We start from the raw sequence: 25,317 nt of genomic DNA, 5'->3' as shown, positions 1-25,317 counted from the left end.
ATTTTTGTTATATTTCAGTTCAAGGTAATTTCCATTATGAAACTGTCTTTTAACCTGTAGGTTATTTAGAAATATGTATTCTGATTTCCAGATATATGCAGATTTCCTGATTAACACTGAATAATTGAGTTAAAGCTAATTGAATTTTGAACAGAAAACATGGGCTATGTAAATCCTTTGGAATCTGTTGACAATTGCCTTATGGATAGCATTTGGTCAATTTTTATAAATTTCCATGCATGCTTGTAAAGAACATGTGTTCTACAGTTATTGGGGGCAATGTTCTCCGAATGTCCATTAAATCAAATATGTTAATCATGTTGTTCAAGTATTTTATAGCCTTTTTAAATTACTCAAAAATACAGCAAAACTTCCCACTGTAATTGGGGAGTTGTAGTAATGTCAATTTTTGGTTTACAGGTTTTTAAGGCTATGCTAATAGGTGCATATAAATTAAATCAGCAGATTTATCTGAACATTCCTGATGAACTGAATTTATTATTATTTTGAAATGATCCTCTTTATTTCTAGTATTGCTTCTAACCTCAGTCTTTTAGTCCTCAATGGTTATTCTGTTTTTATTTTGGTTAGTATTGATGTTGTTATCTTTTCTCACTTTTTAACTTTTTTTTTTTTTTTTTTTTTTTAATCTACACAAGAATTTTTATTAATAAACTTACCACTTAAAATGTGATGTGTTCTAACAATAATCTGTGAGTAGTAATTTTTTTTCATAAATTTCTACTAATGGAGATTAGCAATGCCCTGCCTTTGTTTTCTCCCAGACTTTGATACTGAATTTTCTCAAGCCAACCAATTTGTAATATTTAAATATTTAACCATTTTTTATCCAGTATTCATTTTTTTACTCCTCAGATTGAGGTTACTACATACTTTACTTTTACACATATAATGAGATATAAAAACTTAGTTTATAAGATAGCAATTTAAATTCTTAGGGTAAAGTTCTTATACCATATGTTTCAAACTTTTGTGTATCATAGAATCACCTAGTTTGCTTCTTTTTTTTTTTTTTTTTATATATATTTTTTTTTAACTTTTATTTTTTATAAACATATATTTTTATCCCCAGGGGTACAGGTCTGTGAATCACCAGGTTTACACACTCACTTTTTAACTTTTAAACTTTATGTAACCTTATGTTCCGATGTGTCCCTTGTAAACAACATATAAATGAACTTCATTTTTTTACTCAATCTGACAATCTTTGGCTTTTAACCAGAACAATTAGTACATTTGCACTTTATCACTGATAACACTGATGGTCATAATTATGAGCTCCCTTGAATTCATGCCCTTTACAATGTGATTCTGCAGCTGAGCTGACTACCTTCATGACAGTATCAGTTCTCAGGCCAGGCCTCAGGAGTCCTTGCATGTTTTTCTCTCTTTAAACCCTGCCTCTCCCATGAAAACAAGCCCTGGCAGATTTCTGGAGCAGGAGAGACCACGTGGAGCAAAGACAATTTGCCCTAAGGCTGCCTGCGAGCAGTTTATAGCTGGCCAACCCCCAAATAAGTGAGAGCCCTGGCTAGATCAGCATAGCTGCCTACCCAACCCACAGGCGGCTGCAGATGCATGAGAACCCCAGCTGAAGGTACAGCCAACCAGCAGACCTGCAGACTCAGGGGAGAAAAGGACTCTTGTTCTAAGCCACTGACTTGGTACAATTGGAATTGCTGATATAGTCATATTTAGGTTAAATCTGACATTTTTTTTCTTTCAATTTGACCCACACGTTCTATGTTTCGTTTCTCTTTCTCTTCTTTTCCATTTCTCCCCTCCTCCTCCTTATTCGTTTAGAAGCTGTACACTCTTTATTCTTTGGTTACCATAGAAATGAGAACATGCACTCTTAACTTACTAACATCTCAGGTTAATTACTATAGCTCCTTCCTAGATAATACAAGGATCTAGAATACCATATCTTTATCTACCTCCTACACTACACTGTTATAGTGAATGTTAATTCTATATATTTTAAAACCCCAACACATAATTATTGTTGCTTTATACAGTCAATGTTCATTTAGCTTTATCCCACAAATTTGATATTTTTCTTGCTTTTTTAAAAAAAAGATTTTATTTATTTGACAGAGAAGACAGCAAGAGAGGGAACACAAGAAGGGAGAGTGGGAGAGGGAGAAGCAGGCTTTCCACTGAGCAGGGAGCCCAATGCAGGGCTCGATCTCAGGACCCTGGAATCACGACCTGAGCTGAAGGCACAGACACTTAAGGACTGAGCCACACAGGCGCCCCTTCTTGCTCTTTATTTAGGTTTTCTTGCAACTTAGACCATCTTTTTGGGGTCACTTTCCTACTGCTTAATTACAGGTATTATAATTTCTTTTAGTACAGGAATACTGGTGGGAAACTCTTAGCTTTTGTTATTATTTTGTTTTAAAGTGTCTATTTTATCTTCATTCTTTTTTTTTCTAAGATTTTATTTATTTATTTGACAAAGAGGGTGAGAGAGCACAAGCAGGGAGAGCAGTAGAAGGAGAGGGAGGAGCAATCTTCCTGCAGAGCAGGGAACACGACTCCAGCCTCAATCCCAGGACCCTGGGATCGTGACCTAAGCCATCTGAGCCACCCAGGCACCCTTATTTTATCTTCACTCTTAAAAGACATTTTTACTGTGTATAGAATTCTAGGTTGTTGGCAATAACTTCCTTCAGAACACTGAACATATCATTTATTATCCTGTCTTCTGACTTCCACTGCTGCTGTTGTGAAGTCAATGGGCTGATATGCACTCCTTTAAAGATAATTGCTTTTTTCCTGGTTGTTTTAGAATTTTTCACTTTTATAGTTGGTGCTCTGTTATGTCATTGTGAAGTGACTTGGGATAGATTTCTTTTAAATGAATAATTTGTAATTGGTTGAGCTTGTCTAATGTATAGATTACTGCATTTCACCAGTTCGAAAAAACTATTTGCCATTATCTTTAAATATTACACTTACTCCACCTTCTTTATTTTATCTTTTTGAAATTCCAATCAAGCAGATTTTAAACCTTTCAACTCACTCTGTCTCCAAATTTCTTAACTGCTTTCCCATATGTTCCTTTCTCTTTGTGCTCCATTCCATAAAATTCCCTCTAGGCTATTTCCTAAATTATAGATTCTCTTTTCAACTAGGTCTAACTGGCTGTTAAGTCTCTTAAGTTTTGATTGTGTTCGTTTCATTTTTCATTTACAGAACTTCCTTGGGTTTCCTTCCAAATCTGATGGATCACTTTTTAAATTTTCTTGTTATTGCCAGATATTTTCAAACTTGTCTATTATATCATGAAATATACTATGCATAGTCGTTTTATAATTCTTAAGAAGTAATGCCAAAACCCAAAGTATTTGTGGGTCTGTTTCTATAGTCTCTGTTTTTTCTGTTACTTCTTATACATGGTAACCTCTTTCCTTAAATGCTCCGTTATTTTACTTTTTTTCCATTGTGTCCTGGTCACTGTCCTTAAAAATTATTTACGGAAATTCTCTGATAGGTTGAAAATAAACTTCCTCCAGAGGGGAGGTGCATTAGATTTTCCCAGGTATCTAGAGAGAGTAACATTTAAACTTTGACATTATTTTAAGCTATCTACATATTATGAATTCAGGCTGCAAATCTATATGAGGATTGGCTTTCAGTTACACTTCTTAGAAATAACTTTGCCCCTTTTTTGCTCATACCAAGACAACTTTCCTTGGTAATTCCAGTTGAGAAGAAAGGGAGGTTTATTTCTGACACCATCTTGATGGTATAGCCATGGGGATCCTAGCTTAATTTTGGGAAGATCTCAACTTATATGCATATTTTAGAGGGGGTAATGGGCATTGATTTATAGCCTTCCCTCTTTGCAGCTAACAAAAGCAAAATTTAAGTTCCCCTAAAATGCCTCTAGGTTAAACACAGTTTACATGCTCACCTTACTTCTCAATGTTCTTTCCATAGATCTTGGCCTAGTACTTCTGTACTTTTATGGAGTTTTTTTTAAATTTTATCCAAATTTTTAGTTGTTTTTATTACAAGGAATTATCAAAACAACCTATCTCACCATTATCAAAGAAATCCAATGCATTCTCAATAAGAACTTTCAAACTGTACAAACATACATAGAGTAAAACTTGAAAACCATTCTTTAACCACTCAACCATTACTACTAACATCCACATCCTACCAGATGTGTTCATCTTTTTAGCTCCCTTCTATGTCTCCGTATTTATACATAAACATTAATTTTGTTGCTTTTAAAAATAACATCAGGTCATAATATAAATGCTCTTTTACAGTTTATTTTATTTAATAAACTGTCTGTCTCTGGATCATTTCAGATCAGAACAGAAAATCTACTTTAATCTTTTTCCTTTTTCCTCTTTTTCTCTAGTTTTAAAATGACCATAATGTACACAGTATCATATAGATACTACATTTATAGTTTAGAAGTATCATGATTTATTTAACTTTCCCTATTGTTAGGCATTTAATTACTTTCTGAAGTTGGGTTACTACAAACAATAAAATGATGACAGCCTATACCTAAGTTTTTTGTGCCCATGTATGTGCATTTCAATAGGCTATATTCTTAGTACTAGAACTTCTGGGTTCAAAAATATGGCAGATACTGCTAAACTACTTCCTTCACAAGTCTGCCTTGTCTTCCACCAAGAGTGTAGAGTACATATTTCTCTGAATAGTAATAAACCCCTATTATTATTAGTTCTTAAATTTTTTAGTCAATCCCATTAACTAAAATGAAATCTTATTGTTTTAATTTAATTTTTACTTCTCTTTTAAAGTGAGTTGGATCATTTTTTACAATATTTGGCCTTTGTGTGTGTGTGTGTGTAAAGTCTCTATATCCTTTGCTTTTACTTTCATGTTGATTGTCTTTTTCTTACTAAATTTGTAGGACTTCTTAAATCTGTTAAATGTGTTGCAAATACATTCTCCCTCTCTGCTCATGTCTTTTGAATTTATGATGTCTTTTATCATACAAAAGTTTTAAATTTTTGTGAGCTAAATGTGTCAAAACTTAGAAAGTATTAGAAAAGTATAGTAGAATATTTTTATAAACTTGAGGTGATGAATGCCTTCCTAGGATACAAAAATTATCTTGTTCAGTTTACTGAGATACCATACTGGGATTGTTGATTAGAAAGTCAATAACTACATGATTTAATTAAAATAATTGACATTTTCGGGGTGGGTGGTTGGGTGGCTCAGTTTTTAAGTATCTGCCTTCAGCTCAGGTTATGATCCCAGAGTCCTGGGATCAAGGCGGGAAGCCTGCTTCTCCCTCTCCCACTCTCCTTTCTTGTTACCTCTCTCACTGTCTTCTCTGTCAAATAAATAAATAAAATCTTATAAAAATATATTGACATTTTTTTTAAGCCTCAGAATTCATTAACAATGTACATCTTTCCATTTTTAGACCTTTTTAAAATTCCTATTTCACTGTTTACTTCATAGTTACATTCTATCAGATGGATTTCCTGATATTTTATTATTTTTATTGTCTCGATAAATGGGATACTTTTCTAATACTATTTTCAAGAATTTATTATTTTAATGAAGAAATGCCAATTATTTTTTTAAGCTAATATAGTATCTGGTTTCCTTGTTATATATTCTGATTAGCTATAAAAAAAAGTTTAATACTTGAGTTCTTGGATTTTCCTTAGAAACTTGTTATAAAGAGTCTATTTTTGCTTTACTAGTCAATTATTCTTTTTTATTTCTTTAAAAGTTGCTTTAGCTTTACAAATTTCTTGACTCCATTTTCTTGTCTATGACTTTGATTGAGGTTAAACGTCTTTTTTTAAGTTTAAAGGCACTTGTATTTTGTTTTCTGAGAAACTGGTTCTCCTGTTTCTTTGTGTTTCCTATTTCAACTGGGTAAAATTTTGGCTCATTACTTTCTAATTTTATGATATGACTAGAGAAAGTGATCTGTTTAAGTATGTTTTTGGGAACCATGGAGTTTTTCTTTGAGTTTAATATATGTCCAATTTTTGTAGACATTTCATAGGTGTTTGAGTAGAATTTGTTTCAAATTGGGAATAAGAATCTGGCAATAAAATTATAAATACATTTATTTGATAAAATGCATGAACTATTATTCAAATCCTCCATATTTCTTTTTTTTGTTTATTTGATCTACTGATTAGATTAATACCTATCACAAAAACTGTGGATTTTTCAATGTATACTTGTACTTGTTGATATATTTAGGATCTTAGTTACATTAAGTTTCATAATTATCATATTCTTTGGCAGATTGTAGCTTTTGGTCATCATTTCTTTTATCACTAATACTAATATTCCCAGATTTGTTTGTTGCTATTGTTGGCATTTCCCTGTTATATAGTTTCATCCCTTTATTTTCAAACTTTATATATTGCCTTCTTCAGGAGTATGTCTCAAAGACAACATGTAACTCAATTTTAACCCTGATAGCCACTATCTATTAATAGGAGAATTCCATTCATTAATATTTATTATAACTAACATGTTTATTTTTCTTTTTTCTTCTCTTCCAGGATTTTGTTGAACTTTTTTCTTTTTAGTGGTTTAGAATCTATACATATAGCTTTTCTTCCTACTAGTAGCCCTTAAAATTTAAATATACACAGTTAAAAATGTATTTTTTCATTAACTTTTGGTGCTAATTAGTAACTATTATTACTCCTAAGGGGGTAAGAAAAACTTAGGAAATTTTAACTTCCTGTCCCTTAGGAATTTCTGGGATTTTTATTTTTGGGTCACTAAATTTTTCCTTATGCATTAATATTTTTGATAAGTATAATTTTTAGATTCACATTTTATTTTTTATTATTTTAATTTTTAATTCCTTAATTATGAGCATATTTTAAAAATTAACATATAATGTATTTTTTTTTCAGGGGTACAAGTCTGTGATATATCAGACTTACACATTTCACAGCACTCACCATAGCACGTACCCTCCCCAGTGTCCATCACCCAGCCATCCCATCCCTCCTACTCCCCTTCACTCCAGCAACCTTCAGTTTGTTTTCTAAGATCAAGAGTCTCTTATGGTTTGTCTCCCTCTCTGGTTTCATCTTGTTTCATTTTTCTCTCTAATTGTTACTTAGCTCCATACCATCAGTTTTTGAATTCAATGCTTCTTATTTGTCACACTTCCTGTTCATTTTGTAGCAGTCCCTCCTTTAGTACTTTTTTCTCAAGTGATTCCATAGGGTTTTTTATGGGATTTAGAGTCTACCAATCAGACACACTTGGGTAAGATGTGAAATCAGAACTGAGCCAATTGGGAGGTAGAAGTAGCACACAGATTTCCATTTTGGGGGGTACAAATTACAAATTTGTAATTATAAATTCTATAACCACGTTCTGGGGACAGGAGTGGGGAACTTCCTGATCCCCCATGTAGTGAGAGTGGTATGACCCTGGAGGCTGCAACTGGGATGACAGTCTCCTGATCAGCTAGCTCCCTTAGCAGAGGTTGGCAGTTTCCTTGGTGGGCTGGTTCTGTGGTATCATTCTGGGAGTCATGAGACTGCTTCCCTGGCCCTTCCGATGATTTTACAGACAATGAATTCCTTGTATATCAGTCATTTTCTACTTATTCTACCAGAGAGAATTCTCTTATCTATAACTAAATCACGAAAGACATAGCATCCTTAACTTTTGTCCTTCTATCCATGCACATTTTCTCAGTGTGTTCTGTCAGGTATAACTCTTCTAAGTATTTTTCAAATTATCCTCTTCTCCACTCTCACTGTCTTAGAGTTCATGCCTTCAAAATTTCCCTCCTGGACTATAATGAGCCTTTTTTTTTTTTTTGTCACACCCCAATTTATTAGTGTAAAATGTTATTCAACAATCTTGGTTTCTTCTTCAACTTTGCTCTTCTATTATCATCCCATGCTTTCTTTTTTTCCTCTCTCACCATAGCACATACCCTCCCCAACATCCACCATCCAGCCACGTCATCCCTCCCACCCCCTCCCCTTCAGCAACCCTCAGTTTGTTTCCTGAGATTAAGAGTCTCTTATGGTTTATCTCCTTCTTTGGGTAAATCTTGTTTCATTTTTCCCTCCCGTCCCCTATGATCCTCCATCTTGTTTCTCAATTCCTCTTATCAGGGAGATCATATGATAATTGCCTTTCTCTGATTGACTTATTTCGCTCAGCATTAATACCCTCTAGTTCCATTCACATTATTGCAATGACAAGATTTCGTTTTTTTAATGACTGCATAGTATTCCATCATATATATAGAATATATATATCATATATATATACATATATGTATATATATATATCATATATATATACTACATCTTCTTTATCCATTCATCTGTTGATGGACACCTAGGCTCTTTCCATAGTTTGGCTATTGTGGACACTGCTGCTATAAACATTTGGGTGCAAGTGCCTCTTCATTGGTCTCCAGTCCTTCCATCTCGGCCTACTCAAATGGCAGCCTTTCTAGAATGTACATCTAATCACATGACTGTTGTGTCTAATCATAAAGCCCAAGTATTCAATTTTGTTTCGAATGGATTGCAAAACTCTTCAAAAATCAGACCAAAATCTTCTAGCTTCATTTCTGTTCACTATTCACAATTATCTCATGCTCCAATTACTCTAAACTTGTTACAATTTTTTTCACCTTTGCAGATCTCCTTCCCCTATATCCTGTACCTGAAAAACTCATTTCTGAAGCGCTAGATAAAATTTTATCTTCTCTGTGAAGTTTTCCCTTATGTTCTTCCAAAGTGCTGTTGGTCTCTCCTACACTCCTACAGCCCTCTCTGAAATCTGAAGCATTCACATTATAAGTATTTACATATATCTTTAAATTATTAGTTTATAAGTCACACAAGAGCAAGAATTTTGTCTTATTCATTTTTATACCCCAACACTTGGAAGAGGGCAAGTCATAAGACAAATTTAGGATCAGTGTTTGTGGGATGCACAAGTGGCAGTTAAGAGGTATGTGGAATTTATCCCTCTTTTCTAGTGCAACAGAAATTTCATAAAAATGATAGAAATTAAAGATTACCTGACATCACCCAGAATTGAAATCAGACGGTACTGGGGTAACTCAGAAGATGCGACATGTGCTAAGATTCCAAAGAGCCTTTCAGCCATTATCATATCATTCTGTGTCACCTGAAGAGATACAATGGAGAGGGGTCAAAATGACACTGCCTCTAGCTTGATACAATTAACACAATTCCAAAGAAATTTCTAAGTATTTTCTTTTAGCCCGGGGAAGTACCTTCTCCTCGGCTGCAAGAGAGTTCTCATTGATATTTCTTTCTTCCCGAACTTAATTGAAATGAAGATGTACAAATGTGGCTTGTAGTGATGGAGGATGACCGAGGTGACGAGTTCACTCTGACTCAAAGCAATGTTCCCTGAGAATTATACTTGAGGCAGCTTAAATTCTAAATGAATTTTTTTCAGAAATCCTACAGTTTCTTGGAGTAGAATGATTTAGGGGGAAAATTCTCAAGTGTCAATGGAATAGATTCACTGTAATAATGTGTCAAAGGTAAGCCAAGATCTTGTTCATACCTTGCTTCTGTAAGAATAACATGTCCCTTTCTGAGAGATGGAACATGAGATAAGCAAGGATACTCCTGTTCATTCTAAAATTATGTCTACCTTGCTCTCCACAAGGAACAACGGTCACAGGTATTCTTTTTAAGGGCTTATCCCCATGTTAATCAAGAAGGTATTAAAAGCTAAAAGTGGGGCCTGGATTAATATCTGGGGCTATTTTCTTTAATATAAGATGTGGTTGCTTGTCCTTGCATTTTAAATACTATTCATTTGTCTACATAATCAATAGTTCCCAAACAGGGGCAATTTTGGCCCCTAGGGAACATTTGACGATGTCTGGAGACATCGTCAGAGACTAGAGGGTTGAAGCCAGGGGTGCTCCTAAACATCCTCATTGCACAGGACAGCCCCCACAACAAAGGACTACCTGGCCCCAAATGTCAACAGAGCTGAGGTGGAGAAACCCTGGTATAGTCAAATGTTGGAACTTAAAAACATTCACTAATACTAGCTGTAATACATTTCACAGGCCTGCTCCAAAAAATAAACCCACATTCCCAAGCATCTTACACACATGACTCAGTGCAGTCTCACACTTTCCCCAAGACCTTCAGAATTAAGGAGGCTGCTGTTGCTCAGATCTTTCCTTCCGCTGACAATGAAGTTACTTGGTCTAACATAGTCACCTAGTGGCCAGTGCAGGCCACTACTCTATCCTTTTCTTCTTGATGCACACAATTCAAATTTAGTTCTTCCGCAAGCAATATTATTCTCTCTCATATACGAAGAGATGTAGATATATAGTATAATATTACTACATATTGTCAAGGTTGAGATAAGCAGCTTTATTTTAGACTGTTAATAAAGGGTCAAATATCCTGGGCATTGACATTTTAGGAAATTTTAAATCAGAAGTTATATTGATATTTGATATATTGATATTTTAAATTAGAAGAAGTTATATTGGTTCTTTATAATTCTTCTTTATTTATGTAATTATACTGCACCATTCCTCCTATTTCAAGGTTCTATCATACTTAGTACATCTCTAGTAGTGATCCATGTCTGGGTAAATATACTACTGAGGTTAATGGGGTCAACAGTTTGGCCATTAATGAAGGAAACACTCACCCATAGTCAAAATCACTATTCTACTTCCAGATCAAGGTAGCTTTGGAAAACTTTGGGACTAATTAAAGGTCTGATCAATGACTCACAACCTCTCTGGGAAGTACCAAGAGGATACACAAGAGTACACAAGACTGAAACAAAATCTCTTGGGAACTAGCTGGAGAAATTAGTAGTCTGAAGGTTCCAGATTTGTCCCACATTTTACTCATGAGCCTACCATGGTTGATGCTAATTTCACTTGTACACTGACTCGGAGATCTCCAGTCTCTTAACATTCTACTAGATTTTTAGAATGCTAGGCCAGAGGTACTTATAGAGCATCAGCTGCAGGGAAATACAGTTGCTATTATCATCATGCTGGCAAATTTGATTATAGCTCATTTTACAATAAGGAGGTCTTCTGACTTTAAGAGATAATTGTAATAATATTAACAGTCATATTAGAGAACTTCTTTCTTTGGAGGATTATTTAAATTCAGTGCAGGAGTTCCATAGGAGAGGAAGAGGTACAGTTTCTCTCCTTTCTTCCAAAATAGTATTTAGAGAACATGGTCTTGGATAGCAGGAAAATTATTCCTGAGACAAGCTTAGCAAAATCAATCTGAAAATTAACCTCTCACTAATAATATTCCAGCCCTGAGTTATACAGATCAGGTAATCCAGAGGCCGCTGTTACAAGCTATTAACAAAGCAGTGCAGACACTTCCATACGCTTGTTTTACTTCCTTTTTTTCCCTCATTTTTACTTTCTCTTCTTTTGCCTTTCTTCCTTATTTCTCCTTCTCATCTTTTCTTTTAAAATTATTCTTCTTTCCCTGCATACATTCTTTTTTTTTTCTTTTCTCACTTTATTCCTCCCTCTACCATGACTTTATCAGCTGACCTTTGCATACTACTTCCCCATCCTTCTCATGTGTCTGGCAGTTTGCAAAACACTTTGAAGACTACTAAGATCATACTACCTACATAGGTGTTCTTTTTTTTTTTTTTCCTGAACTGTCATCCTACCAATATTTTACTTTTCTGAATGTTTACAAGGAACAGTAAAAGCATTTGCTATTCACCATGATTTGGCTGTTATTTTTAAAGTGCTTTAGAAGTTTTTTGATTGATCTTTAGTTTTTTAACATTGTAAATGTCAAGATTTGGGGAAAATCCATACTATCTCTCAAAAGTTCTTTCATGATTACTGAATTTCCTGACCATTATTATGGCTACTTCTCCTAAAAAGGAATATTTTGATTTTACAGCTAGCTTATATTTGGCTTACCTCTGTTCCATTTATTTTCTGCATACTAAAATGGCTCAGCCTAAACAGTACGTAGTATTTCCAGAGTGTGAAATTGACAACTGGATTTCCTTGCGGATCAATTGTCAACTGGTCGACACGGCGCAGTTGAGCTAGGGCATTAAACTGCTGCAGCATGACAAGATTTGTTTCCTTGAATTTAAGGTGCTGCAACAATAAAACACAAAAAAGAGCTGAACATTGAATTTAACCATCTTAAAATATTAACATTAAAACTTCAGTGACCATTCCTCAAGATGTCTGTAAACTTTAGGTTTAACTAGTATGTTTTCAATTATATTAAACCAACTGCATCTACCAAATTTACTTAATTTTAGTCCATCTGATACATCACTGATGAAATCCATTAATCCACCCAGTATTGAATTCAAAGTGATTCCCCATCTGCAAAGGGTGTCCCCCATTTACTAGCAAACTAAGCTCTTCAAAATTAAATAAATATACAATAATTCAGACTTTCAGGCATTACGATGATTTTACATGCTTTATACTGAAATTGAATCTACAAAGGAAAGATTAGAAACAAAACTTTGAACTTTATGAATACAGGACTCACGATGGTTCTGAGAAGAACTGATTAGTTGTTATTACCTGTATCTTGCCAATTACTATTCAGGCTAGTTAAACTGGCCATGGGACAAAAAAATCACTAAAACTGAAATGCTACTGTAAGTGTTCTTTTGTAACTGGATGCTCTTTTCTGAACATATTGTCTCCATTTCCATCTGTCCTCTTTAGTGAGGATAAGGTGGCAAAAGAAAAATAACTACAAGAGGGCAGGTGAAGGAAATCACTTGGCTAACAGAGAAAAACACAACAATAATAAAAACTCAAGGGAGAACTCACAGTCTGCAAATAACGTACTAATAAGTAATATATTAATACCAAAAACAGCTAATTGGAAAAACTCAAAAAAGCTAATTTCTCAACTTTATTTTTTAAAAAATTCAATTCTAGTATAGCTAACATACAGTATAATATTAGATTGAGGTGTACAATACAGTGATTCAACAATTCTGTACATTACTCAGTGCCCATCACAGTAAGAGCACTCACAATCCCTTTCACCTCTCTGGTAGCCATGTTTGTTCTCTATAGTTAAGAGTCTTTTTTTGCCTTTATATATATCACATAAATCCTTATATATGTGATATATATAATAATATATACTATATTATGTGATATATATATTATATAATGTGATATATATAATAATACTCCACACAGTAGAGTATTATTCAGTCATAAAAAGAAAGAAATCTTGCCATTTTTAACACACACACACATCCATTCTTCTGTGGATTGACATCTTCTTTATCCATTCATCTGTGGATGGACACTTGGACTGTTTCCATAGTATGGCTATTATAAATAATGCTGCAATAAATATAGCAATGCATATATCTTTTCAAATTAGTCTCTTCATATTCTTTGAGTAAATACCTAGTAGTGCAATTCTAGATAGTAGAATGGTTCTATTTTTAACTTTTGGAGAATTCTCCATACTTCCTCGCACAGTGGCTCCAAATTTGCATTCCCACCAGCAGTGCACAAGCCTTCATTCCTTTTTCCTCACATCCTAGCCAACACCTTTGTTTCTTGTCTTTTTGATTTTAGCCATTCTGAGAGGTGTGAGGTGATATCTCATTGTTTTTGATTGCATTTCCCTGCTGATGAGTGATGTTGAGCATCTTTTCATGTGTCTATTGGCTATCTGCCTGTCTTTGGAGAAATGTCTGTTCATGTCTTCTGCCCATTTTTTAATTAGATTATTTGTGTATCTGGTGTTGGGTTGTATAAATTCTTTATACATTTTGGATACTGACCCTTTCCTGGATGTCATTTGCAAATATCTTCTCCCATTCAGTAGGTTGCCTTTTAGTTTTGTTGATTGTTTCCTTTTTTGTGCAGAAGCTTTTTATTTTTATGTATTCCCAGCAGTTTACTCCCAATCAATATAAATAGCATATTTGTGTATTCCCAGTAGTTTATTTTTGCCTTGCCTCAAGAGACCTATCTAGAAAGAAGTTGCTTCAGCCAATGTGAATTAAGTTACTGCCTTTGTTCTCTTCTAGGATTTTTATGGTTTCAGGTCTCACATTTAGGTCCTGAATCCATTTTTGAGTTTATTCTTGTTTATAGCATTAAGAAAGTGGTCCAGTTTCATTCTTTTGCATGTAGCTATCTAGTTTTCCCAACAACATTTGTTGAAAAGACTGTCTTTTTCACATTGCATATTCTTGCCTCCTTTGTCGAAGATCAACTATTTCTATGCTCTCTATTCTGTTCCATTGATTTATGTGCCAATACCACACTGTTTTGATTACTACAACTTTGTAGTATATCTTGAAATCTGGGATTGTGATACCTCCAGTTTTTCAATTGTGAGACCTCTTCTTTTTCAAGACTACTCTAGCTATTTGGTTTTTTTAATGGTTTCATGCAAATTTTAGGATTGTTTGTTCTAGCTCTATGAAAAATGCTGATAGTATTTTGATAGGGATTGCATTAAATCTGTAGATTGCTTTGGGTAGTAGGGACATTTTAACAATATTTTTTCTTCCAGTCCATGAGCGCAGAATACCTTTCCATTTCTTTGTGTCATCTTCAACTTCTTTCATTAATGTTTTAATTTTCAGAGTACAGGTCTTTCACCTCCTTGGTTAAATTTATTCCTAAATACACTATCATTTTTATGCCATTGTAAATAGGATTGTTTTCTTTGCTACTTCCTTATTAGTGTATAGAAATGCAATGGATTTCTGTATATTGATTTTGTATCCTCAAAATTACTGAATTCATTTATCAGTTCTAGTAGTTTCTGGTGGATTCTGTTGGTTTCTTTTTTTTTTTTTTAAGATTTTATTTATTTATTTGACAGAGAGATAGAGAGAACAAGTAGGCAGAGCAGCATACAGAAGGAAAGGGAGAAGTAGGCTCCCTGCTGAGCAGGGAGACTGATGTGGGGCTCAAGCTCAGGACCTTGGAATCATGACCTGAGCTAAAGGCAGCTTCTTAACCAACTGAGTCATCCAGGCACCCCTCTGTTGGGTTTTTTATGTATAGTATTATATCTTCTGCAAACAATTAAAATTTTACTTCTTCCTTACCAATATGGATGCCTTTTATTTTCTTGTCTAATTGTGGTAGCTAGGCCTTCCAATATTCGTGAATAATAGTGGCAAGAGTGGACATCCTGGTCTCATTTCTGACCTCAGGGTAAAAGCTCTCAGTCTTTCACCACTGAGTATGATGTTAGCTGTGGGTTTTCATATATGGCTTTTATTATGTTGAGGTATGTTCCCTCTAAAACTACTTTGTTGAGGATTTTTATCATGAGTGGATGTTGTACTTTGTCAAATATTTTATTTGCATCTATTGAAATGACCTTATGATTTTTATCTTCTCTCTTGTTGAGGTGGTATATCACGTTGATTGATCTGTGAATACTGAATCATCTTTGCAATCCTGAGATTAAATCCCACTTGATCGTGGTGAATGATTTTTTTTTCTTAATGTATTGTTGGATTTGGTTTGCTAGTCTTTTGTTGTTGATGAGTTTTGCATTTATGTTCATCAAAGATATTGGTCTGTAGCTCTCTTTTTTGGTATATCTTTATCTGATTTTGGTATCAGGGTAATGCTCACTTCATATGATGAATTTGGAAGCTTTCCTTCCTCTTCTACTTTTTTGGAATAGTTTGAGAAGAATAGATATTAACTTATCTTTAAATGTTTGGTAGAACTCACCTGTGAAACTGTCTGATCCCGGACTTTTGTTTGTTGGGAGGTTTTGATTATCGATTGTTTTGCTGCGGGTAATCAGTCTTTTTAAATTTTCTATTTCTTCTTGATTCAGTTTTGGTAGTTTATATGTTTCTAGGAATTTATAAATTACTCCTAGGTTATCCAGTTTGCTGGCATATAATTTTTTTATAATATTCTCTTATAATCCTTTGTTCTTTCTGTGGTTTTGGCTGTTATTTTTCCTCTTCCATTTCTGATTTTATTTGAGTCCTCTCTCTCTCTCTCTCTCTCTCTCATGAATCTGGCTAACATTTATTAATTTTGTTGTTTTCTTCAAAGAACCAGTTCCTGGTTTCATTCATCTGTTCTATTGTTTTTTATTTCTTTTTCACTTAATTTTTCTCTAATCATTATTATTTCCTTCCTTCTATTCATTTTGGGTTTTTGTTCTTTTTCTAGCTCAGGTTGTTGGAGATTTTTCTTGCTTCCTGAGGTAGGCCTGTACTGCTTTAAACTTCTCTCTTAGAACAGCCTTTACTGCCTCCTAAAGATTTTGGACCACTGTGTTTCATTTTCATTTGTCTCTGTGTATTTTTTTATTTCCTCTTGGAAATAAAAAAAAAAAAAAAACCATTTCTTGGTTGACCCATTCATTTTTTAGTAGCATGTTATATAACCTCCATGTATTTGTGTTCTTTCCTGTTTTTTTCTTGTGGTTGATTTCTAGTTACAGAGTGTTGTGGCCAGAAAAGATGCATGAAAAAAAAAAAAAGACTACAGTCTTTCTGAATTTGTTGAGACATGTTTTGTGGCTTAATATGTGATCTATTCCAGAGAATGTTCTATCTGCACTTGAAAAGAATGTGCATTCTGCTGTTTAGAATGAAATGTTCCGAATATACTGTTAGATCCATCTGGTCCAATGTGTCCTTCAAAGCCTCTTTTTCCTTGACATAAGATTATCCATTTGGATGATCTAACCATTGATGCAAATGGGGTTTTAAAGTCCCCTACTATTATTGTACTACTATTGATTACTTCCTTTATGTTTGTTTTTAGTTGCTTTATGTATTTGGGTGCTCCCATGTTGGGTGATAAATATTTACAACTGTTACATCTTGTTGGATTTTTCCCTTTATTATTATATAGTATCTCTGACTTTTGTTACAGTCGTTGTTCTAATGTCTATTTTGTCTGATATGAGTATTACTTCCCTAGCTTTCTTTTCATTTTCATTCACATGATAAATGCTTTTCCATCCCTTCACTTTCAATCTGCAGCTGTCTTTAGGTCTGAAAAGAGTCTGTTGTAGGCAGTATATAGACAGGTCTTGCTTTTTTATCCATTCAATCACCATGTATCTTCTGTTTGGAGCACAGTCCATTTTCATTCAAAACAATTATTGATGGGTAGTACTAATTGGCATTTTGTTGCATGTTTCATGTTTGTTTTAGCAGTTCCTCCTGTTCCTTTCTTCTCTTGCTCTTTTTGCTCATGATTTGCTGACTTTCTTTAGTGAAATACTCGGATTTCTTTCTATTTTTTTTTTTGGCATATCCATCACTGGTTTTTGATTTGTGATTACCATTAGATTTACACATAACATCTTATGCATATTGCAGTCTCTATTAAGTAGATGGTTGCTTAAGTTTGAACCCACTATAAAAGCACTGAAATTTTACTCCTCTCCCCTCCACATTTTAGGTACATTGTGTCATACTTTACATCCTTTTTTGGAGTCTTTGACAGATTTTTATGGATATACTTAATTTTACTGCTTTTGTGCTTCCTGCTTTTCTTATTTCTGCTTATAGTCTTTCTTTTCCAGTCAGAGTCCCCTTTAACATTTCTTGTAAGGCTATTTTAGTGGCCATGAATTCTTTTAAATTTTTGTTTGTCTGGGAATTTCTTTATCTCTCCTATTCTGAATGATAGCCTTGCTGAATAGATCATTCTTGGTTGCAGGTCTTTTTCTTTCAGCACTTTGAATATATCATGGTTTCTGCCCTGCAAAGTTTCTTCTGAAAAAATCAGCCAGTATCCCTTGTATGTAACTGTTTTCTATTCTGCTGCTTGCAAAATTCTCTCTTTACCATGACCTCGCCATTATAATCACTATGTGTCTTGGTGTGGACCTCCTTGGGTTGATTTTGTTGTGGGGTCTCTATGACTCCTGAATCTGGATTTCTGTTTCTTTCCCAGATTTGGGAAGTTTTCAGCTATTATGTCTTGAAATAAATTTTCTGGCCCCCTTTCTCTGTCTTCCTCTTCTGGGGTTTCTACTGTATGAACGTTATTATGATTGATGGTGTTGCTAAATTCTCTTAGTCCATTTTCATTTATTATAATTATTTTTCCCTCCTCTGTTCAGGTTGATTGCTTTCCCCTACTCTCTCCTCCAGATTGCTGATCTGTTCTTCTGCTTCTTCTAGTCTACTATTTATTCCATTTAGTGTATTTTTAATTTCAATTACTGAGTTCTTCATCTCTGATTGGTTCCTTTCTTATGTTTTTTAATCTCTTTGTTGAGGGTCTCACTGAGGTCCTCCACTCTTTTCTCAAGTCCAGTGAGTATCTTTATGACAATTACTATAAATTCTCTATCAGATACATTACTTATCTCCATTTCACTTAGCTCTCTTGTGATTTTGTCCTGTTCTTTCATTTGGGACATATTTCTCTATCTCCTATTTTGTCTAACTTTCTGTGCCTGGGGTTTTTTGTGTCTTGAAAAAGTCAGCCCATCCCCTGCTCTTGAAAGTAGTCATCTTACGAAGAGGTCCTGAAGTGCCCTTGCAGAGCAACGTCCTCTGTTCACCAGAAACAAGTGGACTTCAGTGGTCTCTCTTATGTGTGTTGCACATGCCCTACTATTGTGGCTGAGCTGTGTTTGCCTTCATTCCAGTTATCTGCAATGGCCCTCTTTGCCTGTTGTGGGCAGAGTTTAGTCCCTGTGTTGTTAGTGGGCCAGTCTGAGGCCACCATGGGCTTGAGTTGAGTCAAACCAGGTGTTTGTCAGAGACAAAGTAGCACTGAACTGCAAGGCACTTTCCCTGTGTTGTCCCCTAAACAGTTTTCATTGGCAGGCAAGGCCTTCAGTCAGACCCAGTATCTGCGCCCACCCATTGCTCGTGCAACACATTGATTTTATGTTTATGCTCCCCCTGTCCAGGGCAGGAGTCACTTTGGAGTGGTGTTGGCCCCTTCTGGGACTGTTTGCACAGTGCCAGGCTTGTGGCACTACTTTGAATGGGCTATATGAGAGGGGCAGGTCCTATGGGAGAATGCAGTTGCAGGGCTCATGGTGCCAGCAAGGTCTGCATCCATCCACTGCAGGAGGGGACCTGCAGCAACTCAGGAAACCTCCTGCCCAGGCTAGAATGGAGGGGGCATGCTCACAGAAATATGCAGGGATGGAGCATGCTGTTCACAAAGTAGGTGGAGAATGTTGGTGTTGTACTAGTTTCTGCAGGTGTCTGTATGTAGGCTGTGGAGTGGGAGAGAGAAATGTCACCCATCAGCTCTTTTGTTTTTGGAACAGTCTCCAAAAGATCCCTGCCCCTCTGGCACATATTCTTCTGAGACCAGTAAATAAATCTCCTTCCCATATATCCCAGATATTTTTCAAACTGCTACTTCTATACTGTATATCAGTGGAGAGGTTTGCTGTGCTATCTTTTTAAGGGTGGGAATTCAGTTTTCTCTTGTGCGCCGGCTCTCCCAGAGCTGAGTTCCCTTATTTTTAAATTTCCAAGTGTTAAGCCCTACTGGTTGGAAGAATTCATGGAGTTAGGCCCCTCTGGGTTTCAGAGCCGAATGTTATAGGGATTCATCTTCCCAGTGCACATCCCCATGCCTGGTTGTCTGCCATGCGGGTCTGTTTCTCTCCTCTCCCATGGACAGTTCCACAGGTCTATTGATCTTCCAACCCGTCTCTGCCTTCCCTACCCTCTTCAATGTGGCCTCCTTTTTACATTTAGCCACAGTCTGTTCTGCCAGTCTTCAGGTCATATTCTGGGTTATTACACTGATGTGGGTGTTTTCTAGCTATATCCACAGGACAAGGTGGACTTAGGATCTTCCTATTCAACCACTTTCCCCTTCTCGAACTAATTTTAAGTGAGCTACCAAAATTATTTTAAGTGTTGTTAGGGAATGACTGTAAAAATTATCTATAAATGTAGATGTCTCATTAATACCAGGTAGAATACATAATATAGGATTAGGTGAGGTCCTAATGAATGCTTTGTAAAGTGGCAACACAGAATTCAAATAAAATTATATTAGTCCTTTATACTCCATAAAGAATCATTTGATAGAGAGATAATTTCTAATATTAACAGAAAACTGCAAGGCCACTTATGAATACTAATTTAAATCCCAGATCCAGAAAAATCAACACAAAACCTTGGTCTCCCTGCCAGACAGAAACTGCATAAATAAAAGTTAAAACAGGTCTTTGGCCTGAACACACAAGTCATGACTGAGAATTATTCAAATATACTACTAAAAGGAAATGTTTACCAGAGAATTAGGAAATTTAATCTTCAATTTGGGAAGCACTTGGACGATTTCATCAAATTCTATGAAAGTGAAGGACACTGTTGTCACCATTCCTGCTGTTTGAACACTCCAGTTCCGATCTAGAGATTCCAGGGCTCCTGAGCCATACAGTGAAAGTGTGTCCCCATCCACTTCAACAAGGTGTGTATCTGTGACAGATAAACCTTGTAAAGTATTGTTGAGTCCTGAGTCCAGAGACCTGGAAAATGCAACATATAATTTTAATGAAAGTCTTATCATGAAAAGTAAACAATAGATAATAAAACCCCGTTTTGGCAAAGGTATTTTAAATTTTATATTCCTTCTTTTTTTTTTTTTTTTTTTGATTCAATAACTAAACCCAGAACACCAAAGATTAAATTTCAATAGGATATTGGGAAGTTTTGTATTCTTCTAGCTACACATTTTAATTAAAAAAGAGGCACATGTGAACAAAAAAAGCCCAATTTAAACCCAAATTATTTATATCATTTAAAGGTAATGGATATCCTATTTAGTTTTAAAACAATCAATTTAGTATATCATGGATACCTTTTTTGGGGGGATATCTTTTCATGTTAGTACAAATATGTTTTCCTAATCTATAAAGTATTCCACTCTAGTAGAAAAAACCCTGCATTTTACCAAAGACTATTTCTATATTAAGAACCATATAATATAAAAATATATTTATAAACACTTGGGAAGACACATAATTACTGTTAACAATAGTATACCTCTCAGAAGATAGATTAAGGGGTAACTTCAACTTCCTATTTTTTAAAATGTTGTCTGACATTTTCAATTGTATACTACAATTACAAGAAGTAAAATTTATAAAAATTTCTTCTCCATTTTGAAATTAAAAATGATGAGAAATAATTCACTAATCTCTCTCTCTACATATGTATACACACACACACACATATACACAAAATCACTTCACATACTCTGCTGAAAATGATAACTGTTGCTATTTCCAAAGCAGGGGCCACATTTTCTGCAAAAGGTACCCAAATGATAGCCAGAGAAGAAAAGAAATAGCTCAATCCAACTCGATTTTTCTGATTTGTGAACAGAGACATAACTATTTATTTTCCAATCTTAAAATTCAAACAGTGCTTGCTTTTGTTCTTCACGTTTTCATTCTGCTATTTTTGCTTTCTAGTGGTATTTATTTGCCCTTACTAATGTTAGTACTTTGCCTTCCTTTGTGCTCCTGTGAACTTTTATATATTCCTCCAATATATTACTTCTCTTACTACATCACAATTATATGTTTACAATTTGTCTTCTCTATCAGTGAATTCCCTGAGGCTAAAGACTAGTATTTCCTCATCTCTGGGGCCTGGTAATGGGCTTTCCACAATGTGTGTTAAATAAATGAATTACTAAAGATCTTCAAATTTTTTATATTGTTGATATTGGAGGAGAAGACTGACAAACGATTACCTTGTTGTTTTACTACGTTTTACTGGACAATGTGCACTTCTGTCGGAGGCACCAGTTAACCTGTAACACATCTGTGTATACAATGACAAGCTGGGTAATAATAGTCAATTTGCAGTGACTATGCAACCAAGAAAATACAGAGAGTCTTTATTTTTGCCAGACTAGTGCTTAAGAAAATGATTATGTGACAGTAGTTAGACATTCAACAAGCGGTAGTATTTGAATAACCTATAATCCTATATAGGTAAAAGCTGATAACAGAAGGAAAATAAGACAGAATTAAGAGTTCCTTATATTGTACTTTGTATGTTAGCTTTGTGTTGAGCTATGTAAAACACACAATCATTTCTGGAATAAGATAAAGGATCAGAGTTCTATTTCACTGCCACTGAAATAGAGAAAGCTTGCTGAAGAGTGCATACCACTGTTATAGCACTTAGCACGCTCGCTGTATGGTGATTACCTGTTTGTCTATCTCTCACCAAACACTGTGATCCTCGAGCACTCCAACTTTGTCGCATTAGTAGATCCAGCATCAAGCACAGCTCCTAGCACATGTTATGTTCAGTAAATATTTCTTGAAAGAATTAAGGAAGTGAGATAATTATGAAGTTTTTCATGACCACCTATTGAATCTTAAGAAGGGTGTTCTGAGTATAAGCTGTGGTTTGGGCAAAGGGACAGAATCAGTGATACAGATACAGTTTACAATAGTTAGCCAGGTTTTCTCAGGTGAGGCAAAGGCAAATAATGAAGAAATAAGGTCAAGAAACAAACACACAAAAAACCTAGCTAGTTGATACAGTGATGCCTACTGACCATGATACCCACCAAACCAACTTCATTTTAATGTAAAAATGATAGGGAATCAGAGCTATGAATAAATCCTTTGGAAGTGTCTTGTCTTTCTTTTTCTTCTCCATATGATATATAAACTCCAAGATAAAAGTCTTTCATCAAAAAGGGATTCTTTATTTTGCATAAAGTTTTCTCAAGCAAACTATTGGGAAAATAAGTGAAATAATAAATAAGCCTAAACTCAGCAAAATAGTAATACGTTTACAAAAGAAAGCAGAAATCATCTCTAACCTTTAAATATTTCACATGGGCATTCTGTAAAAAACAAATGGTGGGTTTTCTGGGCTATAGAAAGATTCATCTTTCCAAACAGGAAATGTAGCACCTGTTAAACAGGTCACATAATAGCTAACCCATTTCAGTTATTTTCTGAATGAGGCTTGAGTTTTGCCTCAAACTCTGGCCAATATAGAGGAGAGGAACCTGTTCTTCGGGGAAGGTATGCTCTGATTTGCATAAAAAATTACTTGGGAAGTTTACTAAAAATGTTTGTATGTTGGGGATTGTCTCTCTAGTTTTCCCTGTGTTCTTGGCTGGTGTGTCCACATTTTTTTGCAGCCATACATACATACATACATACATACATATTATTTCATTTGTTCATTTATTCAGCAAACATTTCCTGAAAGTCCATTATACACAGGGCACTGCTAAGGATTCTGGCATAGGAAACTAATTCATCTGTATTGATAAGGACATTCCATACAACAATCACATACAACTGAGTGTATCAAAACTTTTCCTCACTTTTATAGGGCTATAGTCCTAGAAATACAACTGCTCTAATCATGCTCTGCAATTAATTTAAGAAACACATGAAATATAATTAAACTGAAATGACCTCAACCTCTCTTAAACAAATAGGTTTATCTGTAGAACTTACTATGTGTCAGGTATTATGACAGGCACTGGGGATATAAAGATAAATAAATGAAGATTTACTGGCCCTTAAAGAGGACCCAATATGAATGAAGGGTAGAGAACAAGACAAATATATATATTAATTGTAATACAATATGCTCAGTTTCATATAATGAGTATTTAAATGATATGCTATGAGAATACAGAGGAAGGAACTTTTCTAGTGGGGAGAAGTCAGTTTTCAAAAGGAGGTAGTATTTGAACTGGGCCTTCAAAGAGGAACAGTAGAATATCACCAGAAGTAGAAGAAGGAAGCAAGCTTCAGGTAAGAAAAACTAAATGAAGAAAGCAATAGAAGCCTAATTACATAAAACATATTTCAGGTACGAACAATTTCAATATGGCTAAAACACTGAAACACACAGAAGAGTCATAGCTGAAGATGAAGCTGAAAAATCAGATTTTATGCTATAAAGTTGAGAAGCAGAAAAAGCAATAAAAGAGCAAAATAAAAAGGTAATGGGGCCATATTTGATGCACATTTTTAAGCACCTTCAATGTGCCATGCATGAAGCGAAGTGTTGATGCTGGTTACAAAGATGAACAAGACATTTCTTGATCCTCAAGGATCCACCTTGGAGAGATAAGTTGGCCAGCTTTGTGGAAGATGTAGCAGGGAGAGGCGGGCTGGAGAGAGATTAGTAGGAAAAGCTGTGCTATAATGTGGACTAGAGAGAGGAGGTCATGGTGGTGGAAATGGAATGGGCAAGAACACGAGACAGACCTTAGTTCAGATCCCAGATATGCCAGTGATAAATAGAGCACTTGGGGAGCAAGCTATCTAGTTTCTTTGTAGTTTCAGTTTCTTGTACATAAATGGTGATTAAAATACATATTTTTTCAAGGTTGTTATAGACTAGAAATATTCAAAACCGTATCTCATGCTCAGCTCAATATATTAGTAGTAAAAGAAGAGAACATAGATATAACATGTTTAAGAAAAAATAAAAGCAGAGCTTAGTGACTGATATTGGGGAATAAAGGAGAGGAAAGAACTGAATGTGGTTCAAGTTTTTAGAGGAGGCGACTGGACCAAGTTGTTTCCAACCCCTGTCTACTCTAAATTAACATTCTGAGAAATGTGGCATTCTTCTATGGCGGATCTGTGTTTTAAAATTTCTTTTCCCATGAAGCCCAATACATTTCCATGTATATTTCCCACCTCAAATATTTTTAGAACAGTAGGCAGTCTGCCATCAAATGGGAATTCTCTTCAAGACCTTCACAACCAAGTGGTTAATTACAAGTACATATATTCATTTAATCAACTTGATCTTTATATAGAATGAGTCAGAAAAATATTCTATGCCTTCTTGATTAATATAGGACTCTATGAAAAGGCAGGTAATTAATTTAATGCAATAAAGTAATGAGTCCCTGAAAGCCAGGGTAAAAAAAAGAATATACTCTTGGGGCACCTGGGTGGCTCAGTGGGTTAGGCCGCTGCCTTCGGCTCAGGTCATGATCTCGGGGTCCTGGGATCGAGTCCCGCATTGGGCTCTCTGCTCAGCAGGAGCCTGCTTCCTCCTCTCTCTCTCTCTGCCTGCCTCTCTGCCTACTTGTGATCTCTCTCTGTAAAATAAATAAATAAAATCTTTAAAAAAAAAAAGAATATACTCTTAAATGCCTAGATGGAAGAAAAAGACAATATTTCAGAGGATTACAGGGTTTTTTGGTGTGTTGTTAAAAATCTTTAGGCTTTCTATAACAAGCTAGAACAGAAGGACTTAAAATATTTCGGAAGATTCTTTTCCCGATGAATAAGTGGTGCTGATTCCTAT

The 25,317-nt window shown here is 35.0% G+C and overlaps 1 protein-coding gene across 4 annotated transcripts in view; it reads right to left on the bottom strand.

Annotated features, from left to right (window-relative positions):
• The window catches only part of LRRC49 (leucine rich repeat containing 49), a 168,699-nt gene that overhangs the window by 11,827 nt on the left and 131,555 nt on the right, over positions 1-25,317 (bottom strand). For all 4 annotated transcript variants that reach the window (XM_059180546.1, XM_059180547.1, XM_059180549.1 and 1 more), the window contains 3 exons: positions 20,288-20,525; positions 11,978-12,163; positions 9,071-9,180 (listed from right to left, as the gene is read on the bottom strand). In XM_059180546.1, the coding sequence (XP_059036529.1) occupies positions 9,071-9,180; positions 11,978-12,163; positions 20,288-20,525 (534 nt within the window). The remainder of the gene's footprint in view (positions 1-9,070; positions 9,181-11,977; positions 12,164-20,287; positions 20,526-25,317) is intronic.

Source organism: Mustela lutreola, chromosome 7 (genome assembly GCF_030435805.1).
Source record: "Mustela lutreola isolate mMusLut2 chromosome 7, mMusLut2.pri, whole genome shotgun sequence".
Lineage (NCBI taxonomy): Eukaryota > Metazoa > Chordata > Mammalia > Carnivora > Mustelidae > Mustela > Mustela lutreola.
The sequence above is the reverse complement of the archived record's forward strand: the minus strand, read 5'-3'. Positions and strand labels throughout refer to the sequence as shown.